The sequence below is a fragment of the Alligator mississippiensis genome, chromosome 4 (genome assembly GCF_030867095.1).
Source record: "Alligator mississippiensis isolate rAllMis1 chromosome 4, rAllMis1, whole genome shotgun sequence".
Lineage (NCBI taxonomy): Eukaryota > Metazoa > Chordata > Crocodylia > Alligatoridae > Alligator > Alligator mississippiensis.
This window is the reverse complement of record NC_081827.1, coordinates 72,111,652-72,138,636: the sequence shown is the minus strand read 5'-3', so window position 1 is coordinate 72,138,636 and position 26,985 is coordinate 72,111,652. Positions and strand designations below refer to the sequence as shown.

Below are 26,985 nucleotides of genomic sequence, written 5' to 3'. Positions count from 1 at the left end.
GCTAGCAGGCGAAGCAGGTTCCGCTGATCTCCTTTCGTCCAGGGCGTAGACTTTCGGGATTTGTTATGGATCTGTCGCTGCAACTTGGTGAGGAGTGCCAAATCACTGGGTCCAACATAATGCCGATACCAGTTCAAGTGACCCAAAAGCTGTTGAAAGTGCCTCTTACTAACAGGGAGGAATGTTTTTAATGGATCAATGTTAGGACCATCATGTGAGATTCCGTGGCGGATGGAACCGATGTATCGAGTGCCAAGGAACGTGATGTCATCTACAGGATGTAGGCATGACTTTTCCTCGTTGATCATCCATCCCTCACTTTGAAGGTGAGCGACTAGTTGGTTGACTATACTAGTAACTACGGAACTATCACGACCCATGATAGCAATGTCATCAACATAACTCCAGATTCTCAATTCCTCCTCTGGGGGAAGAGAGTGTGAGGCTTGAAAATTCTTTAGGGTCTTATTCATGGCACCAGTAGCTAGTGATGGAGCGTTGCGATATCCTTGTGGGCAAACCGTCCACCTGTACATAGTGCCATCAATGCACATATTTAGTATTCCTTCCGGGTCAGTTATAAGGATGGAAAAGAACATGTTTTTTAAATCCAGTGTGACTCCTACCCACTCACTTTGTTGGAATTGTGCCATCTCGAACATACATTTTGGCAGAGTAGAAGGATTAGGTTGTTGAAGTACTTGACATCTTTTGTTAACCTCTCTATAGTCTACGACTAGCCGGGCTTCATTAGGCTTTCCAGGTTTCGCGACTCCCCAACCTGATGACAGGCAGGTGCTGGCAGTTACGGTCTTAATACAGCCTCGTTGCTCGAGTCGCCGCAGGAGGTCAGTAAGGGACTTTTTTAGAGGACACGTGGTTGGGATTGGTCGATAAATCGCCAGGTGGAGGTGTTACGAAGCGTTGGTCGATGCCAATCCTGTTCTGGGATAATAATGGGTAATGCTTGTAGCACTTGTTCTTTAAGGTCAAGTGCTTTTATCCCCGGGATTCCTAAAATATTGATGCCCCCTAGGACAGCCTCTAGGGGGTATCGGTGGCCTTGGACTGAGAATTTGACCTTTGTGGTGACTGCGATAGCATTAAGCCCTTGTACCTTAATCGTTTTGCTGGTCTTTTGGTGAGGTATCGTTGAGGTAATCACATTGACTTGAGCTCCAGTATCGAGAAGGAAGAATACTTGTTGTTGGTCATCTGGATTGGTAGGGTTGTAAACAGTGAGTTCGGCATATGGACAAGAATCAGTGGGGTCAGGTTTAAGTTGGAGAAGGCCACCAGCAGAGCCAACAGCCATTATTCGTTTTTTGGTGGGTCTTCGAATTTGAATCCTAATGCTTCGGCCAGACGACATTGGGCCCTTTCTCCCAAAACTCGCAACTAAGGCTTTGTAAGTCCGGAGCGGGCGAGAAGAAAACCAAACATATTCCTTTCCTTCAGGGTTCTTTCCTTCGGGGTTCTTGGAGGTGACCACCATGGTTCTCGCCGGGGAGTAAACTCTTGACGTCTGGGTCTCACTGTTTCGGCTGGGTATGCTGAAGATCGGTCTCTTATATCATCAGAAGTTTCTTCACCTTGCTTCATGAGCGCCTGCAGTCATGGGAGATGGCATAAGAGATTTCCCACTGGCTGACCCGCCATCGGGTTCAAAAAGAGTCGAAGCATGACAGCATTTACTCCTCCGTATACCTCCACACAGGCGTTTATAGCTTCCAGGGGTGTTGAAATTGCCCTGGGGTCCAATAGGTGGCGATGAGCCCATCTCTCTTTGCGTTGGGCTGCTGTTAGTCCCATTGGATTCACTCTTGGGCTCCATGAAAGATATGATACCCCGATTATGGCTAGGAGGAGTTGCTCTGCAGTGGCCTTCTGCGGGTGACCCTCATGCCAGGTGTGAAATTTGTGGGTTACCTGTCCCACTACAAGCGCTGGGAGCGGGATGGGCCAGTGGGCACTGTCTGTGACCACATTCAAGTCGGTAGCACGCCCTCCGCTCCATGCCGCTTGTCGGGTCAGGGCACTCGCTTCTTCGTTGTCTAAAGTGTCAGATCCAAACTCCACTATTAATCGTCCTAACCACATGGCCAAGGTTTCTTCTGGTTTTATTTTAGATTCTCTACAAAGTACCTGAATTTCTGGTCGGGTGCGTGTGCGAGAGATAACAGTGGTACGTGTAGTACCTTCTTCATCCGCAATATGCTTCATCACAGTTATCGGGTGAGCTGCAGCAGAGAGAGAGTTAAATTCTTCATGCGGGAGTGTTGGATACATCCCTCCTTCCATTGCCCCCTCCCCGTGGCAAGGAGGCAGGGCCGTTGGAAACGACGTCACCTCAGGGGGCGGAGTCGCTAGGCAGATCCCCGCCGGGTCTTCTGAAGCTCCGCCCCTCTTTTCCAGGTTCCCCAGATGGCTCGCGCTTCTTTCGGCGCCATTTTCTGCTAGCGGCATCATGCGGCCGGCGCTATTGATAAGCGTCGCTCCGGAGCCCTTTGCTGTCCGCTCCAGCGACTCCTTACCCGCCATATGCATCTGAGCCTCCAAATTTGCGTACTCCCTTAGTAGACCCGTTACTGTACGGAACAGCACATTCATCATCTTTCCCTTCTTCCATTTAGTTAAACCCCATTTCGGCACATGACGGCCCTTAGTTTCCAGGTCCTCCCGGAGCTGAATGAGGAGCTCATGGCCCCGCAACCCAGGCACCAAATCCGGACAGTTGAATCAGTCCATGGGGGTGGGTTCCCCTCCTTCCCTTAAGTATCGGGTGAAACGAGCGAACTCCTGAGAAGGGGTCAGCTTTTCTGCCTTCCGCGCCTTCACCCCGGCTAGGGATATGGCTAATGTTTCCTCCGGGGGTCGATAATAGACCCGATCGCTCCCCATTATGCATCCGAACTCCCCAAGGGATAGCTTAGTTCTCCATTCTTTTACGACTGCTGCTTCTTTTTTTTGGAGAAGTAGCCATCAATATGTCTTTCATCCCCTTCTACCGCCTGGTGGTAAGCGATATGCGCCCATAGATCGTTTGCATTCTCTACGCGGTGGGTCCCGGTGCGCCAGGGGCAGCACCCAATTAGGTTCATCTCCATCACCGTGCCCTTAAATCCCATCCTTGTCGCCATGTCTCGGACAGCCGGAGGCAACTCGAGATGATTCAGAAATCACTCGGTTGTTTCGGCGGGCTGGTGAATGGAGAGGCAGACACAGCTTATTGGTTGCAAAAACTTTACTTACGCCGCTTGTAGCCGCGACGCAGGTGGTCCAGTCGCTTAAACAACTATGTGAGTTGCTCCACCTGGCAGGGCTCAGGCCAGCACGTCCGTCCACAAATTAAGCCGGCAGGGAAAGGGTACGTTGAGGATTGCGCTCAGCGACGGGGAGAAGAATCGATAGGTGATCAGTCTATCGATCAGCTCAGCCGCAAGTCAGATCTCTTTAGAGGCACTCTGCAGCGTGCTCAAAGTTCTCCGACTTGGGTGGAAGTCGCACGAAATTTTAAACGGCTAGCAAGCCAATTACTAGCCGCCACATAGGAATAATTTAGAACTGGCCAATAGCGGGACACAAATTTGCATTCAGATGGCGGGAACTCTCTTGCACCGGGGTTTATCTGTTGCAACAAAACCCTTTGCAAGTGCAAGAGGCTCTCGTGTGGCGGGAAAATTCCATCGTGCCGAGGCACCAAAATCACTGGGTCGTGACATTGTTAAGTGGGTAAATTTTAACAATTTTACTAGCAGGTAAAATAATGCTAAGGGGCAACCAGCATGGGTTCATAGCAGGCAGATCCTGCCCGACTAACCTCGTTTCTTTTTACGACCAGGTCACAAAATGCTTGGATGAAGGAATAGATGTAGATGTTATTTACTTAGATTTTAAAAAGGCCTTTGACAGTGTTGCACCCAATTCTTATAAATAAACTAAACAGTTGCAATGTACATTACACAGTCCGGTGGGTGGAAAATTGGCTTATGCGACGCACCCAGAGAGTGGTGGTGGGTGAGTCGGTTTCTACCTGGAGAAATGTGGGCAGCGGAGTCTCCCAAAGCGCTGTCCTGGGACTGGTACTGTTCAATATCTTCATTAGTGACTTGGATGAGGGAGTAGAAAGCACTCTGTCCAAATTTGCAGACAACACCAAACTATGGCAGGAGGTACACAAACTAGAGGGCAGGGAGCAAATCCAGGCAGATTTGGACAGGCTGGTGAAGTGGGCAAAACAGAATAGGATCCAGTTTAACAAAGATAAGTGCCATGTGTCACACCTAGGGAGGAAGAATCATTAACACACCAACAGCCTGGGAGGTGCCATTCTAAGGAGCACAACTGAAGAAAGGGATCTCAGAGTCATAGTCAAATCCAAAATGAATATGAGTTACCAATGCGATGAAGTAATAAGTAAAGCTAACCACACTCTTTCTTGCATAAGTAGCTGCAGCACAGAGAGGTCTAGGGAGGTGATATTTCCCCTCTATGCAGCACTGATCAGGCCACAGCTGGAATACAGCGTCCAGTTTTGGGGCTCACTTCAGGAGGAATGTAGATAACCTGCAAAGGGTTCAGAGGTGGGCCACCCATCTGGTTAAAGGCCTACAGGGAAAGGACCAATTGAGGGACCTGAAACTCTTCAGCCTCCGCAAGAGAAGGCTGAGAGGTGATCTTATGGCCATCTACAAACTCATCAGTGAGGGACAGCAGGAAATAGGGGATATGATGTTTACCAGGACGCTCATCAGGGTAACTACAAACAATGGCCACAAACTGAAGGAGAGCAAATTTAGACTGGAGATCAGGAAAAAATTCTTTACTGTGAGGGTTGCCAAAATATGGAATATGCTCCCAAGGGAGGTGGTGCTGTCTGCCTTCCTTGGAGGTATTTAAGTAGAGATTGGACAATCACTTGGCTGGGGTCATCTGACCCAGCACTCTTTCCTGCCCAGGGCAGAGGGTCCCCTCCAACTCTAAAATCTATGAAATTTTAGTTGAAGCCCAGGTTCACAGTGTTGTCCTCAGGATAATACTGCAACAGAAACCAACTGTTCTTATTGTAACAGCAACTGAGGAAGAATTTCCTTAAACATTCTTCCTCCCCATATTACTCAAGTTTGATCTTGTAATTAATGCACTAATGGGCATTGAAGGCTAAGGTAATCAGAGTGCAATTCCAGTTCAGCCATAGACTGTCCATGAAATATTAGATAAGTATTTCTATCTTCATGGGCAACACCTCCTCATCTCCAAAAAAGAAATTTCTCAAGGTAAATAAATTACACGGTGCACTTGGGATTAAATCCCCAAAAGACTTAAGTCTTGCCTAATTCTAAGTTTGAGCACTTGAATCCAAACCAGGGATTCTCAAAATTACATTCAGCTGTGGCCTAGCTTAGGAGGTACCTGAAATTTGTAAGTGCCTATATTTTTTTTTATATTAAAGCACTGTAGGTAGCTAAAGTTTTGCTTTAGAGGAGGTCATCCACTGTCTGTGGGGAGACCTGCTGCCTGCAGCCTTTTTTATATCAGTAACTCTGAGTAAATCACTCTTCCAGAATGTGGAAGACCTAGGTTGAATCATAATGCTCAATAATCATAATCATAGCAATTAAGGGCTGGAAGGGACCTTGAAAGATCATAGAGTCCAACCCCCTGCTCTGGGCAGGAATACTGCTGAGATCAAATTTGGTTGGATCATTATGTTCAACAAGTAGTCCTCAATGTCCAGTTACAATAAGGAACTGAGTGGAACTCTGCAAGGATCGATCCTGGGTCTGGTATTGCTTAATACCACACCCAAGTATCATTTATTATTATACTAATTAATAATTTTGGGGACAGAATAGAGTGCACATTTAGCAAGTATGCAGATGATCCTACGTTGGATAGTGGCAGACACTCTGAAGGACAGGACTAGGATTCAGAATGACCTTGACAAACTGTAGAAATGGTACAAAAATCAATCAAATGAAACACAAAGACAAGTGAAAAGTCCTGCACTTAGGATGGAACAAATTTAATTAACGTGTACAAGCTAATGAACAACTGGGTAGGCTGTAATACTGCAGAAGAGGACCTGGGAACTACAATGGACTATCAGTTGAATATGAGCCAACAGTGTGTTCTTGTTCCAAAAAAGGCAATGGCCTGACAGGTTGTATTAACAGGAGTTTCTCTTGCAAATCAAGAGAAGTGATCTCTCTGCCTTACTCAGCACTAGTGAGACATCACCAGGAGCACTGTGTCCAGTTTTGGGCCTGACACTTCAAGAGAGATGTGTAGAGATTAGAAAGGGACCAGTGGAGAGAAACACAAATTATTATAGGTCTAGGAAATAAGAATTTGGAAGAAAGGCTAAAAACACTGGGATTATTTAGTCTGGAGAAGAGAAAAAAAATCTATGGATAATTTGATAACAGTCTTAAAATACCTAAAGAATGTTTATAAACAGGATGGAGAGACAGCAGTGCTGCTCAACTTATCCATGCAAGACAGATGAGTAATGGAAGGCCAGTCTGTGGGCCAGATCCTGCAGGCCAGATCCAGTATGGTGTCGGCACTTGCAGAGATACTGCAGCTGTAACAATTCATGCTGCCACTAATCCTACACCTTGAAATTTCTAGACCCATGGGCAGCCCCATATGTCAGATGACATGGTGCAGCTGGCAAGAGGTTGAGTACCACTGAAATAAACTATTCCGTGGTTCAGGGGACAGAACTAGTACCAAGGGTCTGAAATTGGAACAAGAGAATTTGTGTAGAAGATTAGGAATAACTTTCTCACTATGAGAGTGGTAACCATTGGAACAAGCTACCCAGATAGGTTGTGGAAGTCCATTCCTGGACGTTTCTAAGAGCAGGCTAGACAAGCACTTGACTGGGATGGTTTAGACAGGAACGGTCCTGGCTTGAGCAGGGACCGACCTAATGAAGATCCTCTACCTTACCTTTCTATCTAATTCTATCCTCCCCTGGTGGAGAAGATTCAAAGCCATGTCTCCATTCTCCCAGAAAAGCACCAAGCCATGGGCATTTATAAAAAAAATAATTTAACAAAATCACCATCTCTTTTGAATTGGCTCTTTCCCCATAGCACTCTGTCACCACTAGCTTGGTAGGAAGTTCTTTTCCGCCACTCCATTATCCTCTTTTGATTTTTTTCTCTGACTATTGATACTTGGCCATTTACCATAGTATCTGAAGATTAGATCCACAGATGTACATGAAATGCAACATTTCACTTTGTGGTGCTCAAGTTATAGGTGCTTAGCTCTGTAGCAGAATCCACAACCCCGAGTTAAATGCTTCAGGTCCGAATACAATACATGCAGGGAATCAGACACCTCAGAAGAGAAGAGGTTCAGAGAAGGTGACATACTGATTGGAGAGCCGTGTATGGCAGCCAATAGGAAACTCTAAGAACAGAGTTGTTTCTAAATCTTGTTGGTAGCAGGTAAACTGGTTCCTCATTTCTGAAAGCACAACTGTTTTTTCTCACAACAATACTTTTTTCTTGATCCACCTATTCAACTGCTTTCAAAAAGGTAGGTAACTACAATCATTTTTCCTGTTCACCCTCTCAGCTGGAACTCTGGAAAATCCTCTGGTTTTCCCTTAAACAGCTACCATATAGTCCAGCAGCTCTACTACTTCAGTCCTTTCTCTCACTGAGCGGTCTCATCAGACCTAATTAACAGTTGTTGTTTTTCCCTGTTCAGGTCTATATTTTCTAAAGAAAATACCTTCTTTCATCTTAAAGTCAGAGGAACAACCAACATGCTTAAATGTAATCATGAATTGTAAACTATATTGGAGCCCAAGAAAGCAACAAGCACAGTAAAATCTTTATAAGTGCCTATGTCACATAGGAACTACAGACATTTTTTCCAGTGTGCACATGCTAAACAAACTGTAAGTTACATGGCTGATATATACAGGACTTTGAAAATTGTTTTGAATACTATAAAATAGTTTTATTCTACTGTCTATACTAGTATTGCTATATCATAAGCAGGGATCCAGATTTTCTGTTCACTATGGAAAAATGGGGTAAAACCCAGATTTTCTCCTTTAAAAAAACCATGGGGAATGGTGGGTTTCCCTTCGCAGGCTAACAGAGTTCTAGCTTGCAAGGGGCTTGGGGGAACAGGAGAAGGGTGACCGGGCAGGGGGTGCCATGTGCATGTGCACATGTACACCAGTCAGCCCGGAGAGCGGCTCCAACAGGTAAGTCTGGTGGTGGGGATGGGGGCTGGGATTGAGACCCCCATAGTGAGAGGAAAAGGGAGGGAGGCAGTTGGGCAGGGCTGAGGCTGGGGTTGCTGCTCAGCCAGCACAGTGTGTGGGGCTTGGGGCCAATGTTCCCTCTAAGGAGCAGCGGTCCATGAGCGCGCCGCCTCAGTCCGACGTGGGACGCTTACTGAAGGGAGCCGAGGGCCGCAGGCTGGAGCTGGGGCCGGATGCTGGGGGCTGGAGGCTCGGTCCAGAAGCCGGAGGCTGGAGCCGGAAGCCAGGAGCCAGGGGCTGGGACCAGGGGCTGGGACCAGGGGCCAAGGGCTGGAGCCAGTTGCCGGTGGCTGGAGCTGGAGCCGGAAGCCAGGGGTCAAGGGCAGGAGCCGGGAGCCAGTGGCTGGAGGCTGGGGCCAGGGGCTGGAGCCGGGGACCAGAGGCTGGAGCCAGAGCCTGGCACAAGCTCCCCAGCTCTGGGGAAGTGCTCTGCTCCCCCACATCAGGGTCGGGGAGTGGAGCACTTCCCCGGAGCTGGCGGAGCCCGCGCCAGCCCCCAGCCCCAGCCTCCTTCCTTGCCTTGCCCCACCTCGGGGAGGAGCTGCTGCTTGCCCCGAGTGAGGCTCCGCCGGCTCCAGGACACTGCTCCGCTCCCCGGCCCTAATTCCACGTGCCTCCTCGCTCCCCAAGGTGATACGGGGGAGCGGAGCAGTGTCCTGGAGCCGGCAGAGCCTCACTGGGGCAGACAGCGGCTCCTCCCCGAGGTGAGGCAAGGCAGGGATGGAGGCTGGGATAGGGGGCTGGCGTGGGCTCCGCTGGCTCCAGGGAAGTGCTCCACTCCCCGGCCCTGATGTGGGGGAGCAGAACACTTCCCCAAGCCGGCGGAGCCCACACCAGGCTTCTGCCACTGCCTCTCCTGGTGCATGGCCTTGAAAAGGCTGTGCGCAGCCACACTTTTAGTTGTGTGAGGCCGTGCGCACCTTAGAGGAAACCTGCTTGGGGCCTAGGGCCAGAATGCATGGCTGCAGTTTCTGGGCAGGGAATGAGAAAAGACAGGAGGCAGCTCATCTGGAGGGGGAGGGGAAGGGGAATTCCGGTGGGGTGTGCATTCCCAGTGGGGACAATAGGGGACACGTGGCCCCCAGATCTGTGCATGGGGCTCGCAGTTCCCACCCTGCTGCCCCTTCCCTGGGGACCTCCGCAGCCCAGTGGGTGAGACCCAGCACAGGAGGGCAGAGAAGGTCGGGGAAACTCAGTGCTGCCGCTTCGAGCCCCGCTCCACCATGTCACGACACCCGCCGCCCACCCGGCAGCAGCAGGGGTGTTACTACAGATTTGTGTCCTTCACTGCTGCTGGGTGGGCAGGGGGTGCCTTGCAATGGCAGCGCAGAGCTCCCAGAAGCAGCAACAAGCTTCCCCACCCAGTCCTGCTCTGTCCTGTCACGCCAGGTCCCAGCCACTGGGTTGCAGAGGCCCCAAAGTAAGGGAAGCAGGGCGGGAAGCCTGAGCCTGCAGCCCACATCTTTCCCCCACTCCCAACAGGCTCTGCTCTGGCCATGCTGCCCATGGGAGGAGGAGGAATCTTGCTCTGAGTTCTGCTCCACCACAGCAGCCATCACCTCCCGTGGGCAGCAGCCAGGGTTCAGGTCCTGCTGCGGGGGCAGGGGGCTACAGACCCAAGTCCCTGACCCTGAAGCCCTTGCAGCTGGGGACTCCCTACAGTAAGGTGGGGGGAGCAGGGGGCTGTGGGTGGGGAGTGAGGGGCAATGGATTGGGCAAGGCAGTGGCATAGCATATCAGGGCCGCTCAATGCCACAGAGCAGTTGGACCTGAATCCTGGTGAGCAAAGGGAACAGGGGAAGTTCTGATTTTCCATGATAAAAAAACCAAAATCAAACGCCCACAGTTATAGGTATTTAAAATGTATTTTATTATACTGATTGAGGCACTGGTAGACTTGCAAACATTGTAAATATATCAAAAAACCATTGTGTTCAACTGATATATATATATATATCTATATAGCTGCAGTGGTGTTTCATTTTTTTAAAAATCACAAAAATATGGATTTGGGGGTTTTTAATGAGATTTTGCCATTTTTATTAAAGAATTTGTGATTTTTAAACAGAGAAAACAGGATCCCTGATCATAAGAAATAGTTTTCACATACTAGAAACTTAATAGTATTAGATTTCAAAATTAAAGTAGCAATTTTACTTATAGTAGGAAAAAAATCAAATTTATTATAGAATTTTTCCCTTGCTTATAATCCCACAAAAAAAGCTAAACTGGAACATATTAAATCCCCTCTGAGGTGGTTTAACAAAATTTGCCAATGTGTAACAACAACAACAAGGAAAACATGTTGAGATGAAAGGCCATATGTTTTAATTGTGAAAGATGTTCTGAAGTAGGCACACTCACTACCTGCTGTTATCTGGCAACAGTATTAAAGCACCTGAAGTAACAATGCAGGTCTCTTTGTTAATTATCAGTTTTCAGAGGAAAGAAAGATCTTGATTTTTTTTTCTTTTAACTTCTTGGCAAGAACAAGTCTAGAACTTCCAGTACAAAGCAATCATGATTTCTTCATTATCATGTCATGTTGAGAAGTTTCTGACTATCTGCTCCTGTGGTTAAGCAATGTCTCATGAAAATGCTTATGTCAGATGTTTGTACCGCAACTCATTATGTGGGCAATTCTAAAGTCAGGTATGAAAGTACACACAAAAAATAACCTGCGGTTTTGATGAGAGCTCCATGTTTATATGCATCAATGCCTCTGCTCTCCTAACTGAACACTGCTTGCAACCCGTCATTTTCAAAGGACAAAAACAAATGCCATATCATTCTTATTAAAAATGAATGCAACACCCTCTTCTAACAATACCTATTACTTTATCTATCTATCTACTATACCATTAGTTGTAAGACTAATAAAGCTAGTCAGCAGGCTAGCGCTTTAATGAAATAGACACTGAGTTCCTGGAAGGAACACCTGTGGTTCAGACTCTAACACCTCAGATCAAATGTGAGCTTTCTTCTTGTTGCTGAGCAGTAAGTTTTTCTGGATCTTGATCAAACAAGCTCCCAAGGAAGGAGTAGGTAATAATATGGTGCAAAATATTGCAGTGTGTGGGAGGGTGGGTGGGGGAGTAGAGCAGAACATGGGGGAAAAAATTAAATTGACAGCTTTTACAATTAGGTCAGTTGAACAGCAAGACAAACAGCAATTCTCCTCAATAAGCAGCAATATAATCAGGCATATATTAATCATCATTAAAAAAACAACACTCATCAACACAACAAATATTTTCATAGAATGTAGCAAATTTCTAGTCTTACACAGATATTTTTAATTCTGTTCCCTTTCTGCAGCTGAGCAATCAAGTTACATATGACTGAATAAATATACCCCAAGGGCTATCGAATGAAAATGAGGCCCAACATGCTGAGCATCAGAAAAGCAGAAACTAATCAGCAAAGCTTCTCTTCTCGTGTCCCACTGCCTAATAGATCTAATTGTTGTTTACTCTCTGTGCCTTAAGGCAAATGGATGAAGAAGTGACAAACTGGCTTCCTCTTTTTAGGACAATTGAAAATGTCCTACTCACTGTCCCTTCTCACTTAACCCCAAAATTTCTCAACTCAAAGTCTACCACTAAAAAAACCTTGTTTCTTAATCCTGGTGAGAGCTCTTTTGGGCAGGTTTTATGATCCAAGGGAACATCTTACCTAATTTGGGCAGGGAATAGGGCACTTTAAAGTAGTCTTCATAAAATTCAATGAGTCTCCTTGTAATATTTAAAGCATAGTCTCCAGATCCTCTTCTGATTGCATCCGGCCTGGCATACAATCTCACCTGACAAAAAACAGAACAAGAGCATGGTCATTTCAGCACCCACATTTTAAAACTATCCTAATCGCAGAGATGATCTATTCTAAGGTTGTGGGGGAAGTGGTAGGTGGAGGTTAGTCTCTACTGCATGTTTCTCAATACTGTGGCTGAGGAACTTGCACAATTAAGGTAACAAAGTTGGGAAAGTCACAGTCCCCTAACTGCTTGTGTTGCCAAAAAAAAGACTTAACATTCCTTGTATCAAAATAAATATTCAAAGCAATCACTTACATGTGTTTGCTAGAGATATGATGGTAGAGTGGATTAGTATAATGGTTCTCTGCCTACTCAGAATACAGGCAGGATGCAATGGCACAGTAGGAGAGAAGTTTATGGTTTGTTAAAGGCACATTATATCAAGCCCTGAAAGTATTATAGGCTGGATAAAAAATATAATTCCTTTTTCCTCCTTTTCTCTGGCACTGACACAGTTACCCTTGATTAACAAACTATGATCACAAAAGCAACCATTTATAAGCTCATTCATGTACAATTAACCATTAACACTCCTAAAGCCACCTACGACAGCTCCAGGCCCCTTTTTCATAATGCAGTAAGAAAAAGCTACTCATATTTACTCAATTCAGTTTTGTATTGAATGCAATTCAGTTTTGCATTCAATACAAAACTTTTCAGTTCTTTAACTGCATACATCAAAGTAGAACAACCATTCCTTCAATAACCACCCTTTCTAATTAAGGACTGAAGTATGGCTAACTCTTGAACATATGAAGGCAGGTACTTCAATATCCCCAGAAGTGCACTGACCACAGCTCCCTGCCTTTCAGTCTCTTCATTGCAAAGACCATGAATCATCCAGCTCCACTAAGCTTTACAAAGAGGATCACAGAGGAGAGTCACAGAGGAGGAGGATCACAGAGGAGGAGCAAGTACCTCTTCACTTACAAATGGATCTGGTCCACAACAGAAAGAAGTGCATTATCGGAACCGGGGCTGGAAATACAATCGCCTGCTGAAGGCAGGATCATCCCTGACTAAACTATACCAGCCAAGTGTCTGTCCATCCTGCCCTTGAAAGTTTCCAGAGATGGAAATTCTACAACTTCTCAAGGTAGCCTGTTCCAATGCTTGACCACCTTCACAGGAAGAAAGTTCTTTCTAATCTCCACACTAAATTTCCTCTGCTGTGGCTTGAGGCCGCTGCTCATAGCCCTACCCCTACGGCCACAGAGAGAAGCCCATCTCTATCCTCTGTATCATTGCCCATCAGGTATTTAAAGACTGTTATCAAATCCCCTCATTCTCCACTTCTCCAGATTAAATAAGCCTGGCTCTCCCAGCCTTTCTTCGTAAATCATGCTTCTCAGGCCTCTACTCATTTTTAGTTTTCTCTGCTGGGCTCTTTTCAGTCTGTTCACATCTTTCTTGAAAAGTGGGGCTCAAAACTAGACACAATACAGTACTCCAGTAAGGCCTCACCAGAGTGGCAGAATCACTTCCCTTTAGGGGTGCACTGATAGAGAATTTTGGGGCCGATACTGACGGACAATTTTTAACAAGCCATATCAGCTGATACTGATCCAATTCCAATATGCAGGCAGGCAGCATGGAGAGCAGTGTTCAGCTGGTAAATCTGTTGTGGGATAAGGGGTGAGGGAGAGAAGGGGTGTGGGAGGAGCAGATTGAGGCCCCCATGGTGAGGGAGGGAGTGGGGCAGGGGCAGATGCTGCGCAGCTGGTATGGAGCAGGAGACAGCCACAAGCAGCTCATCCAGGAGGCGCAGGGAGGGGAGGTGGCTCCTGCTGCTGTATGCACCCCAGGAGGGCATGCAGATCTGCTTGTAAGAAAGGGCGGGCTGCTGCTGCGGGGTGGGGCTGGAGCGATGCCAGCACTGGAAGGGGCTACAGTGAATTTTGGGGTGGCTTCAACCCCCACCCCCATAGTCTACTCCCAGCGCCACCACCTGCCCAAAGCACAGCTCAGCCCAGCCCCATACTGGGAAGAGCCCACCCCCGGATGAGCTGCTCGCAGCTCCATCCCCTGCTCCGCCCTGGCTGTGCAGTGCCTGCCCCTGCCCCAGCCCCTCCCTCACAGCAGGGTCCCAGATCTGCCCCCCCACCCCCACCCCACCATGCCCCTTCCCTCACAACAGACTTACCAGCTGGACCTGGCTGCTCCCCACGCTGCTGTGCTGTGGCTGCACATGCATGGGGCATTTAATCAGTGGCATTATTGGGCACATCAGCCAAAAAAAGCCAATTGCTAATAAAGTAAATTTTCCTTATATTAGTGCTGATCCAATACGGAACCAATGCATTGGTACACCTCTACTTCCCTTGGTTTACAAGTGACTTCCTGTCAATACAATCCAGCATACTATTGGCCTTTTTTGTAACGAGAGCATACCGCTGGCTAATATTCAGCTTTTGGTATACCGTAAGCCAGAGGTTGCCAACTCCTGGGATGCAAATGGTTGGCTATCAGTCTGCTGGAGGGTTGGCTGCCAGACTGGAAGTCCGGAAGTGACCAGCATACTGCAGAGGTGCAGCCAACCCTTTTTTACTGAGTATAAAGTATGTACTTCTGGACTGCAGTATGCCGGTCCTCAGTTTGCTGGTCTGCAGTCACTTCCAGTCTGTGATCTAAAAAGGTTGAGAACCCCTACTGTAACCCCAAAGACCTTCTCTGAAGTACTGCAACCTAGCCAGGCATACCCCAGTCTGTTTGGGCATTTATACACATGCTCCGGGAGTGGGGGAAGGGGAGCGCTTTAATTAAGTAGTTCCAAGAGCCACTCTAATTAAACTGCCTGGAGCATCACATGTCCCACACTGAAAAATGGCAGCAGGGGTACTTTAACTAAAGCTTAAATGAGCTTTAAAGAGCCCCTGCCACCATTTTACAGCGCAGGGATGCCAGCACACATGACGCTGGATTCTGCTGAAGCGCAGTAACTGCCACACCCAAACAGGCTCAATTAATCGAGTCTGCTCCGATGCACTGTAATTACAGTGCATCAGAGCATCCTTGCTATATGTGTATAGGTACCCTTTTTGTCTAGGCAATTATTCTGTCCCAAACGCAGCACTGTGCACTTGTCTTCGTAGAATTTCATTTGTTTGATTGTGGACCATTTTTCCAGTCTGCCCAGGTCATTCTGGATCCTAGTACTGCCCCGCAGAGCATCTGCAATTCCATCCAACTTGGTGTCATTTGTAAGTTTGTTAAGCATATATTCAGTCTCATCATCCTAATCATTAATGAACATGCTGAACATGACCAGACTCGGACAGACCCCTGAGCAACCCCTCCATTATGCCACTGATATTCACTGAGCACAATAATCCAACCAGTTTCTCATCCACTTTAAAGTATTTTTGTCTAGTTTGTATTTCCTTAGCTTGTTAATGAGAATGTTGCAGGACACAGTGTCAGAAGCCTTGCTAAAGTCAAGAAATATCACATACTTTGCTCTCCCCCACTTGCAGAGGCTGTCATCTTACCATAGAAGGAAAACAGGTTGGTCAGGCATGACTTGGCCAGCCTTATTTACGGTGGCTGCAAGTCAGGAGCCAAGGATAGCTCTGGACTTGTAAAGAAGAGGAGCCAGGGTGCTGAGGTATTTTTGTACATTGGCATACTCAGAATATTTAAGGCTGAGTTTTCAAGTCCCAATCATCATGTGTTCAGGAAGTTCAAAAAGGGAGTTCAGGAAGTTGAAAGAGACTAAAACCAAACCCAGAATACATCATCTTTTAGAAGAAGAAACGTGGTCAGGTGACCAGGCCTTTGGGAGACCTACGTTCAGTTTACTACCACAGACCTCTTCTGTGATCCTGGACATGTCACTTTATTTCTGTTCCTCAACTCTCCATTTTGGACCAGAAAAACTGGTCTCCCTCTGAGGCAGAAGAAAACTGGGACATTTCATGGAAAAAGAAGGGAAAAACAATAACCCACCAGACAATAACCTCATAGCTGCTCCATGTCCTTGGAATGTGAGTGACCCAAATTAAAGTCTCTGGTTTGAATCAGTGGACCACATCCCAGTCCCTCTGGGTGCATTTACACGTGCATTTAGTTACAACTAAATTTACTGTACAGTAAGTGAGTTAGGGTAAATGTGTACACATGCAGGGACCTGGCACTAAATTTAGTGCTCATTCCCTACAACCTTGCTATGTGCCCCTGGGGAGCTCCCAGGTCTGGTGCCAGCTGCCAGCACCTGGCAGCCATGTTTGAAGCCAGCCCCTGGAAGCCATGTTTGAAGCCAGCCCCAGCTGCCAGCACTTGGCAGAATATGCAGGAGGAAGAAAAAATTATTTGGGTGGGCTGAGCATGTGCACAACCCTTCCCCCCTCCGAAGCAGGTAAGTCTGTAGGGGAAGGGGCAGGGGGAGAGGGAAGGGTTATGGGGGGCAGATTGAGGCCCCCATGGTGAAGGAGGGAGTGGGGCAGAGGCAGGGGCTGAGGCAAATGGGGATCCAAGGATGAGGCAGGTCGTGGAAGGGTTGAACCCCAGATGGCTTGTCCGGGGGTGGGGACGGGGAGGAAGACTCCCACCACTGTGTGCACCCTGGGGGGGAGGGGGCAAGGTTATGTGCCCCCCTGATCCATGTACAGTACAGAGGCAGACTGCCATTGCGTGCTGGGCTCTGCACTCCACTGCCACTGCCTCTGGAGCCGTGCAACACCATGTGCATCCCACAGCTGGGCAGGCAAGGACACGGTGCAGCCCAATGGCAGCAGGTACGTGGTGCTGCATGGCTCCAGAGGCAACAGCAGCAGGGTGCAGAGCCCAGCCCCCAGAGACAGCTTGCCTCAGACCTGCACACCGATTAGTTAGGGGGGGCAGAGACCACCTGTCTGCCCAATGCATGTTCTCCCAAGGGCCCCTGCCACCTTGTAGATGCTGCCACCAGCAACGCTGATGAGGGGGCCGCTCTCCTGGGCCTCCAGCCCCACCATCTCTGGGTCCATCGCACCAGCCAGAACTGGTGTCAGCACCTAGTGCAGCAGGACTGGGATGAGCAGCAGTGGCTCGATGCCTTTTGGATGACACTGGCATGAGCCAGGCCATCCCCACTGACACCCACCTGGCTATGGCGCTGCTCCAGCTGGCCACGCCTGTCGGCCCGTCGTATGTGGGGCATTTTTTTGGCATAAGCAAGGCCAGCGCTGGGGGGCCATCCTGGAAGTGCATGGCACCCTCCAGACAAGGTTCCTTGGGTGAATTTGATATCTTTTATTAGACCAACCCAAATGGTTGGAGAATAGTTATTAAGCAAGCTTTCGGGTTCAAAAACCCTTCGTCAGGCTACTTAACATTATATAAAGTTAAGTAGTTTCCAATCAGTACTGAATGACACTAAACCTGGGCTGCCCTCAGAGAAATACTGTACCCATGAACTCTACTTTAAACTCATTGTCTCTGTTTTAGATGCTCAGAATTATTGCTTTTCTTTAAATTGATATAGGTGTTTCTTTAATTTTGTATCAGTGTCTGGTTACAAACTCACTGTGTATAATCACTCATATATGGTTGTCATTTTGTAAAGTAATGTAAAACAGATAACCTAATGTAACCTAATGATTCGTGTAATAAAGCAGAGTATTCATAATCACTACCTAAAAAATGTACACAATTATCTGAGTCTATGTAAGTCACTATTTACAAATATAGTTTCTTTCCAGTAAAAGTAAATGGCAGTCATACATATCTCCTGTATCCTATCTGCTGATTTCAAGAAAAAGTTAAGTTGCTAAAAAAACAAATATTAGCCTCAGAGATGCTGATCCTGAAACCCTATAGTTTATGGAATGAATATAAATTTTTTTTTTAAATATTAGCTTGCTGATGAACAGTTTTTTGTGTCATTAAACCGTCATACACAATTTTGCATAATTGCTTTACTGGCACAGTTGACTCTATCAACAAATTATAAAAAAGGTCAGCCAGCCAGGTATATGAAAAAAGCACACAGGTTGACAACTGGCAAACATAGCACACTATATGAGACAAAGAACATTATAAGGGCATTAAAATAACAGTACAAAAATGCACAAAGAGACTGGTACAGTGGATAGATACTTTGGACATCTCTTATCTACTACAGAGTTCTTGCAAGTCCATGGGCAAGTACTATGAAAGACTAATGCAAAATATACACATCTACATCCACAATGGACCTGAAAAGTCCCTACCTGATTGCTACCCAGTGGTGTAACGAGCAGAGCTGCCATTTGGGGCAAACCCTGTGGGGGGCAGGCAGTTCTAAGAACAGGGGTGAAGGGCATGGGTTCTGAGAGTGGGAGACAGGAATGCCATAGATTGAGGTAGGCACAGGTTCCAAGAGGAGGGGGAGGAATGAGATCTAAAACCAGGGGCAGCAAGTACTGGATCCAAGCCAGGGGAAGCACATGAATGGGTTCTAGGGGGACAGAGGGGGCAACACTCTTACCCACACCAGGCAGTCCACAGTCACAGCTGAACTACTGGTGTGCATGCTCAGCCCACCCTGGATGTTGCTTTGAAAGCAGCAGCAGCACCCAGGACTGCTTTGTAGTTCCTGGCATGGCAATGGGGGTAGGTAGCAATTTCAGCACCTCTTCTAATTTGGTGCCAGCACCCCTAGTTATGCTGTTGCTGCTACCTTAAGTAAAGGTACTTAAACTTTATTGACTCCTTGTCTTTTGACTTAAAAGTTGCCCAAGTGCCTACAGTTGCACTGGATGTATGCCTCAGTGTTGACAGGGGTAAGCAGTTCAACATCCAGTTGTTTGAGGAAGCTTAAGGCAGCAGTTTCACAGAACATATAGCTACAGCATTTGCCCAAGATGTCGGAGATTCCCCCTCTACCTGAAGAGACTCAAACCCACATGCCCCAAAAGAATGCCCTAACCTTCAGACTGTAAGCTATTCTGACATGGAGCACACATCCCTCCTTTTGTAGCTACGGCACTGTGCAAAAAGAATTCAAGATCCATTGGACCATAGAGAATATAGGAGAAGGAATATGACTGTAGCTTAATGGCCAACACCACTCGCCTCTCAAGGGGAGAGTCTTGGGTTCCAGTCAATGCTTTCACAATTGTTTCTATGCTTTATCCAATGGACTCTTTAATGTAAGGAGATTAAAGTACAGAAGGGCTGAGAGTTCAGACTCAGTTCTGTCCTCAGCATTTCCTATCAGCTAGCTATAGGAAAGGCAACATGAGCATACAGACTTCAGCCTGTACCGTACTCAGGCTTCTGGCTGTTATGAATCCCATTCTGAAGCATCTGCCTTTCCCCATATGCTATAGAGGAAGGAAATGCACCTAACACACGATCCTGGATTCTACTCCAGGGTCCAGATATCCAAGTGTCAGCCATTAAGAAACCTAAATTTTAGGTGCCTAAAGTTCTTTCTTGGATCTTACCTTCAGGTTCTCTGTGCCTTAGTCCCCTGCCTGTAAAATGGGGTTATACTACTTCCCTACCTCACAGGAGGTATGATGAGGATAAATATATACGTGTGTAATACATTCAAGATGTATGCCCAGATTATCCAGTACAGTAGCAGGGTGAATAAATACATAAGATAGAAGGAAGAAAATTAATAGATGGGATCTGTTTCTTTAGCATAAACAGCACTGTTCACATTTCATTTTGAAATGCAAAAAGCCACGTTTACTTTCATAACTAAATAGGTTAGACTGAACAATAACATGTAATTATTATGCACATTCCTGCAGGCTCTTTGATAATTACACTAAGAGCTTGATTTTCTACATTAATTTAAATAGAACCAAGTACAGAAGAATTTGCAGGGATGGACCCAAGTATAAATAAAAGTAATTTGCATGTAATCTGCTTTCTGCCTTAAAAGATAAATAGTATCGTAGTTAGCAGCATAATTCACCCTTGCCTGCAATGGCACAACCAGTGTATATGAAAGCTGCTCACACGAGTAAAGATTTGCAGAACCTACACCTACTTTATAATTACATTACTTTCACCTTCCTCCATCCATCATGTGTATTTTTGTCTACTTTAGGTCCTTGTCCTACAGTTTCACAAATGACTTTGGACCAGATTCCAATGCGTTAGAAAGCAATGGAAGGTGGGAAGCTAACATCTTTAAAAATTTAAGTCCTATACCCCTATAAGTTTGCCCATTTTGGACTGCAGAATTAGGTCCATGCTTTGGTTTCTTTGGTAGCAGATATGTGTGCGAAGCAGAACTGTTATGCACAATGTTTTTGCATGACTAGCAAGTACATAAAACACACATTAAAATAATGCTATGTAAGCACTCAAAAATAAGGAAAGACCAGAACTAAGTTTGCTTGAGCAACTTTAATTGGCTTCTTGTGTGCACATTATGATATAATCTTTAGTTAGAAGATCACACACTACTGTTTTGCTACAGAATTATCATTTAAATAAACGTTTGGGGTCAGATTTTATTTACCAAACACCATTCAAACTTTGCACTGAATAAAAAAGTGTATTGACTTGCTCCTTGGTAGATAAAGAGTTCTCTCACTACAGTACCCAAGCACTTCACATCTATTAATGAAGTTTCTTACACAAGGAAAACTCTTTTGAAAATCAGGTGGCATTGTGTCCCAGGGGTACACAAGCAGAGGTCCTGGAGCACCCTCCCGCGGCGGGGCGTGAGGTAGGGCTGACCCGCCCAAAGAAAGAAATGAAAAGCCCTGAAAAGAAGGCACACTTACCGTTTCTAGGAGAAGCAGAGCCGTGTTGGCCCGGTGTGGTTCATCAGCTGCTTTTATTGCTGGTTGGGAATGGCGCCAGCAGATGAAGTCATCAAAAACCACCGCCCAGCTGATTTAAAAGCCAGGCGGGGAAATGGAAGTGGGGGCAGCAACAGTGGAGCCAGAAGGTGAAGCTGCTCCCCGGGCTGCACATCAGCCACGTTGGCAGCTCGGCAAGGGGTCAGACAGGGACCCACAGGAGGGGTCCCGGCTCCATTAAAAGAAGTACCCACCCGGCTGGGCAGGGCAGCCAAGGAGGACGGCATCAAGGGATCACGAGAACCAGAGACACCAGCTCCATGAGTGGAGTGGGCTGAGGCCTGTACCCTGAATATTCCTTTCTTCTCTTTTATTTGTTAATTTCGAAGGGCGCACAGAGCCCAGACCAGGGAAGGAATCTTCAAGTGACCCCGGGTCAAGAGGAAGAGTTGAGGCAGCATAGCGAACTGTGATGCCTCCAAGGGAGAGCAGATACAGTGATGAGGATGGTCCCATACCCTGCAGTCATCCAGGGTAACGGGGCGCCAAGGGACAGGCAAGGAGAGAAGAGAGCAGGCGAGAACATCAAAGGGGACAGGCTGGTGACCCATCATTCAGCTGTCCTGAGGGCAGGCATATGGCTGGGGTGTAGGGGATATGAAGCCCCAAGAACGCCCGCAAAGGGCAGCACTCGGTCTGCGAGTCAGTGAGGAGGAGCCCCACCACTGAAGAAAAGAAGATCAAGTCATAGCAGGCAAGTGTCAGGACTTCCCTTGGGGGTGAACGCAACCCAACACACAGGCCCTGGGGACATACCCCGCAGCCGGAACTGGGTGTGCACTTTAAGGTCACTAGAGAGCACATATATGAGACCAGGCTGGTGCACATCATTATCCCTGCTGGGCAACAGAAGAACAGAGATATTAAGGCCAAAATTGTCCAGTAGTTTTGCCTACCATCTTGACTTGCCTAACTTCTGGTTTTCTACAGTACTTAGCAATTTTATAGCACTTCTGTTCAAAAGGTAGGTTTCAATCAATTCTAATTGTAGCCGTGAGTATGCAGCACATCTGTAAGTCTGGCCCAGTGGTCTCATATTAGGCACCTAGAAAATGAAGCACACACAAATCGGGGTCAACTGTGAATGTTTTGGCTTAAGTGACTTGTCCAGCACCACACAGTACCACCATTCCCTAAGGGTGCAGACGCACATAACAGAAGAACCGTTCCAAGAACGTCACTGATTGGCATGAACGCTGCATACCCCCAGAAGCTGGGGGGGGGCACGGTGAGCTCCTGCAGGCGGCGGTGCTGTTGGTGGCAGCAAGCAAGGAGCAACCACAGGTGGCTGTGGCACTTTTAGTGGCGGGGGGGGGTGGCGCTAGCACTTTAGCAAAATCTGGAGGTGCTTGAGTGTGTAAGGGAGTTGCCTGGACACCTGTATCTGGGTTCTCAAGGGCTAGATGCTGCATGGAGCTGCCAAAGAATTTTGTCTTTAAAACGAATTTTCCTACAAAAGTCAATCAATTACTTCCATTGTCTGCAACTGAACCTGATCCCTGGCATCCCAAGCTAAATATGTGGGGGGCGGGCAGCATGCTTAGATGGGTGATGGGGTGCCTGAAAGCTACTCAAATAGTCACCCCTGCTTTGGTGACTATTGACATAGTCAGGGTGGAACAGGGTGTGCAGGGTAGAACATGTGGGGCAGGGCAGGTAGCAGGGGTACAGGGGCACGAAGGCTGATAAACAACTAACTAGTAATGGGCCAATTCACCGAGCTGACAAGCATTGTTTTTCTCACCCATCAACTGACAGGTGTTTACAAGTTAAAAGATACAACCATCCACTTGCCCACCAACATCAAAGCCCCCTATGGAACCCAGAATCAGGGGTCCAGACAGACTCCAACCTAATCACCTCTCCACCCCCGCCTCAAATCAGCCTGCAGTGCTTTGGAGTAGGGCCCACTGCCAGAAATCAAAATGCTTTCAGGGAAAGAGCTCCTTTAGAGCAGGGTGAGGTAGACAGTGTGGAGAGCCCAAGAGTACCCAACCCATAGACATGCAGAAGCAGGAGTCCAGGGAGCTCTCCCCAACTAGCCATCCACATATCAGCCTGTGATGCCATGGACTGTGGTCAAGTGCAGGTAGACCAGCCAGATGCTAGTCACAAAAAGCTTGTCTGCACATAATACCGAAGCTGCTCACAGAAAACTGGTTTCAAATAATACTCGATTTTCTAGTCATACTTTTGAAACACTTCAGGACGTCTTGTACAAGCCAGTTTAAAATGGTTGTCTGGACACTTGAGGTTTAAAGTGTATTTAAAAGTGCTTAAGTGTTGAGTGTGTCTCACCCATTTAAGTATGGTTTTATATTTAGCATTAATACCTGTAGTATCAGTTCTTCTTCAAGAACTGATTTTCAAGTCTTTTTCCCTAGGTATTTTTCTATAAATGACTTCTTTATAGAACAGCTATGGAAGAAGGAGAAATACTATTATATGGAACCATACTGACCCCTCAACTTGGATCAGAGTTTAGACCATTAGATCCAAAGCACAGATCTCTGCCACTTCAGCTCAGGAACTGGTAGTAGCAACAAGCTGCTACCCTGACACAGTAGCCATTAGAAGGGAGATGAGCCCCAGAACGTGCCTGTGCGATTCCAGGTATTTGATAACAGCAGAAGAACATACAACCCCCAGACTACTAGCTCATTTCTAAATTCAAATGGAGGAATGTTTTCTAATTGTTACAAGTTAACTTTGTTCCTCCCCAACCCACCACTATCACTGGGCTGCTGTCTACCCCACTGCAACTCCAGCCTGCTTCCCCTTCCTCCCACCCTCAAGAGTCCCCACACTTCTGTCTCTGTTTTCCTTTACAACTATTCATTCCTCACAACCCAGTATCTGCCCTCTACCTCTCTGCTATTATGCACCTTGTCTCTCAGCCCGGACTCCTGCCACCACTGTTTCCATCCAACATTCTCTAACTCCTCACTCCTGTCCTTTTCCCCTACTCTTGTGCCCACCACTTCAGTCCCCTGGCTCCTTGCCTACCTCCTTTGCTCCCATCCACTCCTCTTCCTGCCTCAAGTCCTGCCTTCCTCCCCACTCCCACGAATCTCCCAAACCTCTGAGTCCTGATCTCTTCCTAGCTTCTTCCCTTCTCCTCTTATCCCTCACCTCCTTCATCTCCTTCTCTTCCCTCCCTCTGTTCCCATGCATCCCCCTCCTTCTAAACACTCACCTCACCAGGTCCTGTGCCACAGTCTGCTTTCTCCCAACCAGTTTTTGTTTCTTTTTGCCCACCCACTCCCTATTCCCCTCCCACACCCTTCATTCAGGTTCTTTTCATCTTTCCACTCGCACATACAAATATTTCTCATCTATCTTCCAGCTCCAGTAAATCCCTCTCCTTTATTTCCCATCCATACTTCCCTCTTCTCTGCATTTTACTTTGGCTGTTTCCACCTTCTTCACCATTCACTCTGCTTCCTTTGCTCTCTGCACCCCAACAGAGGAAGCACAGAGAACACAGGAGAGACAGCTTCCCCTCTTCTCATTTCCTGTGCCTGGCATGTATCATCCCCAGTTGCTGGAAACAGTTATTTACTGAAAAAATCCTGCTCAGTCCTTGCAGTCCTGGGCTGAAGCATGTTCCATCCTCTATGGGGATGGTGCTTGTGCTGTCTATTTTACAGACAGAGGCTGTGCATGCCCAGCAAAGATGAAATCTTTAGAGAATTTAGTAGCCAAACCCTCACACGGCTATTGAGCATGAACTAAAACATCTTTGGAAGTTTACACTTGTCCAAATTTGGATGAATTTTAATGGGGGCAACAAAGGGAATATCATTAATATAAGAGTGATCCAACTATTTTCACAAGGCACAGAAACAATAGCGATTCTCTATTAGAGTCTCTTTTTTTTTTAACATGAACGAAGTAACAGTTTTCCCCTTATTTCATGTTAAAAAATTACTGAAACATTTTAGTTAAAGCCTAAAAAACAAACAGAAACAACAAAACCACAGAAGCCAACATCCTGCAAGGACTGAATAATTCAAATCTAGGAAATTTAAAGCAACTGACAGGTTCTTATAATAGTGTGTGGCAGGTAACCTCAACCATAGGTGTATCTACTAGGTACACCTATATTATTTCCATTTGTATATTACATTACATTATCAATTGGGAAAATTGGTTTAATTACTGTGAATGGTCAATAGTTTTTCCACCATTGTTAGTCAAAAAATTGTGCTATAATAAAAATGTGTTCCTTGTCAAATAAAATTGTACACTAACATTTTCTATAGTCTGTTTTAATATTTCAGAAGTTGTGATATAAAATATCTGTAATACTAGGTCTGTGGAATAGGTAAGTGTGATAGTAATATGGGACCTGTCTCCTATAATGGGGACAGTTGTGATGTATGCTAAGAAATGCATATAAGAGGAAATCACATCTTACTGAAGCCAGGTTATTAACTATTGTATACAAGAGAGTCTTCCTGTCTACGACAGGTAGAAATTATTCATCAAAACAGAAATTAACACAACGTAAAGGCATGTCCTTGTCCGACTACTGCAGACTTTAACAATTGTAAATCATTACATTAAGTTATTTAATTGAGCAAGGAGGGCAAGAAGGGCACCAGTCACAACTGCCAACTTAGCAGAGGTGCCAGGGTGATGCCTCTTTCCTGCATAGCCTTTGCAGCCCCCATCCCCTCCTCCCCCCTCCCGCAAGTCGTAGGAGCTGAGAAGATGCCCTGCATCACCTGGCTATATGAGCTGAGTCTACTGAGTATGTATGAACTAGGAGTGCTGAGTGTCAGAACACAGCAGAAGCAGACCCACACCAATCACAGAAGTCAGGTGCAGGGACAAAGCAGAAGCAGCAGGGGTCTTTCAGGCCTTGGGCCAGGTAAGACCGTCCAATGGCCAAGGCTGCTCCAGCTCAGCTTCTACTGATAGGCAACGCAGAGCTGCTCTCAAAATATACTTCCTATAACCAAGCAACACAGGGCTTCTTTAGTTTGGCTCCTAGAGCCAAAGGGCACAGTGTGAGGGGGATAGAGTGGAGAATGGTAGTTATATTGCCTAATTGAGATTTTATTTTTGGAAGGTGTAGAACTCAAAGGATGCCTACACGTGCAGCGAGGCTTCTACAATGCACCCTAATTACAGTGCATCAAAGCAGACTCAATTAATCAAGCATAGTAATCATCAGACTCCAGCAGACTACAGCATCATGTGCATCAGCATCCCTACACTGAAAAATGGCAGTGGGGGCACTTTAACTAAAGCTTGTACAACGGGGACACTGAGACACATGATGTTCCGGGAGCTTTAATTAGAGCCCCCCATCCCCTCACTCCCAGAGCATGGTTATAAACACCCAAATTCAGAAAGACTTCAGCACATGTTAAACTTTATGCTTAGAATTAAACGTCTTCACAAGTTTTGCTGAATCCGGGTACTAGTCTCATCTGAGTAGTAGACTTTTTCTTTTAAGAGGGATAAATATTCTATTCCTATTTCAAGTCTAGCAGGCTGCCTTGATCCCTCTTATATGATTAATCACATTTTGCATTTTTTTTAAAATATGGTGTAGTGTCACTAATACTTAAAAGCATTGACTTACATGCTAATTTGGAATCTATTTTTACCTTAACTTGCACCATAGACAATGTTTATATTAAGTTTAGGGTGGAATTTTATTAATCTTTTATTGGTTTTATTATGGTTAGAGAGATTAATTTATGTTTATATTTACAGTTTATATATTAAATGAATGTCTGTGTGCAACAGCTCTCTGCTGCCTGCCTCCTGGGTCACTTTTATGAACAAGGCACTGCATTTCAAATGACATTTAAAATTTGATCTATAAATTTTAAAGAAATAACACTTTGAGGTTGTGTTCCATGTTTAAACAGACAACCTATAAAACAACCTCCATAAGAAAAGTTACTAACATCAGTGATTTCACTTGTGTGTAAAATAGTTCCACAAGTATGTGTGGAAGTGTGATACATCCTTCAATTTGATTGTGTATGAGAGACGTGATAAAGGAAAATGAGGGCAAGAGAGCTGTAGTGAAACACCCAATCTACCACAGAGGATACCACCAGATTACT

At 46.3% G+C, this 26,985-nt stretch overlaps 1 protein-coding gene across 4 annotated transcripts in view; it reads right to left on the bottom strand.

Annotated features, from left to right (window-relative positions):
- Positions 1 to 26,985, bottom strand: part of TRHDE (thyrotropin releasing hormone degrading enzyme) — a 334,099-nt gene that overhangs the window by 262,333 nt on the left and 44,781 nt on the right. For all 4 annotated transcript variants that reach the window (XM_059726094.1, XM_059726093.1, XM_059726092.1 and 1 more), the window contains exon 3: positions 11,972 to 12,098. In XM_059726094.1, the coding sequence (XP_059582077.1) occupies positions 11,972 to 12,098 (127 nt within the window). The remainder of the gene's footprint in view (positions 1 to 11,971; positions 12,099 to 26,985) is intronic.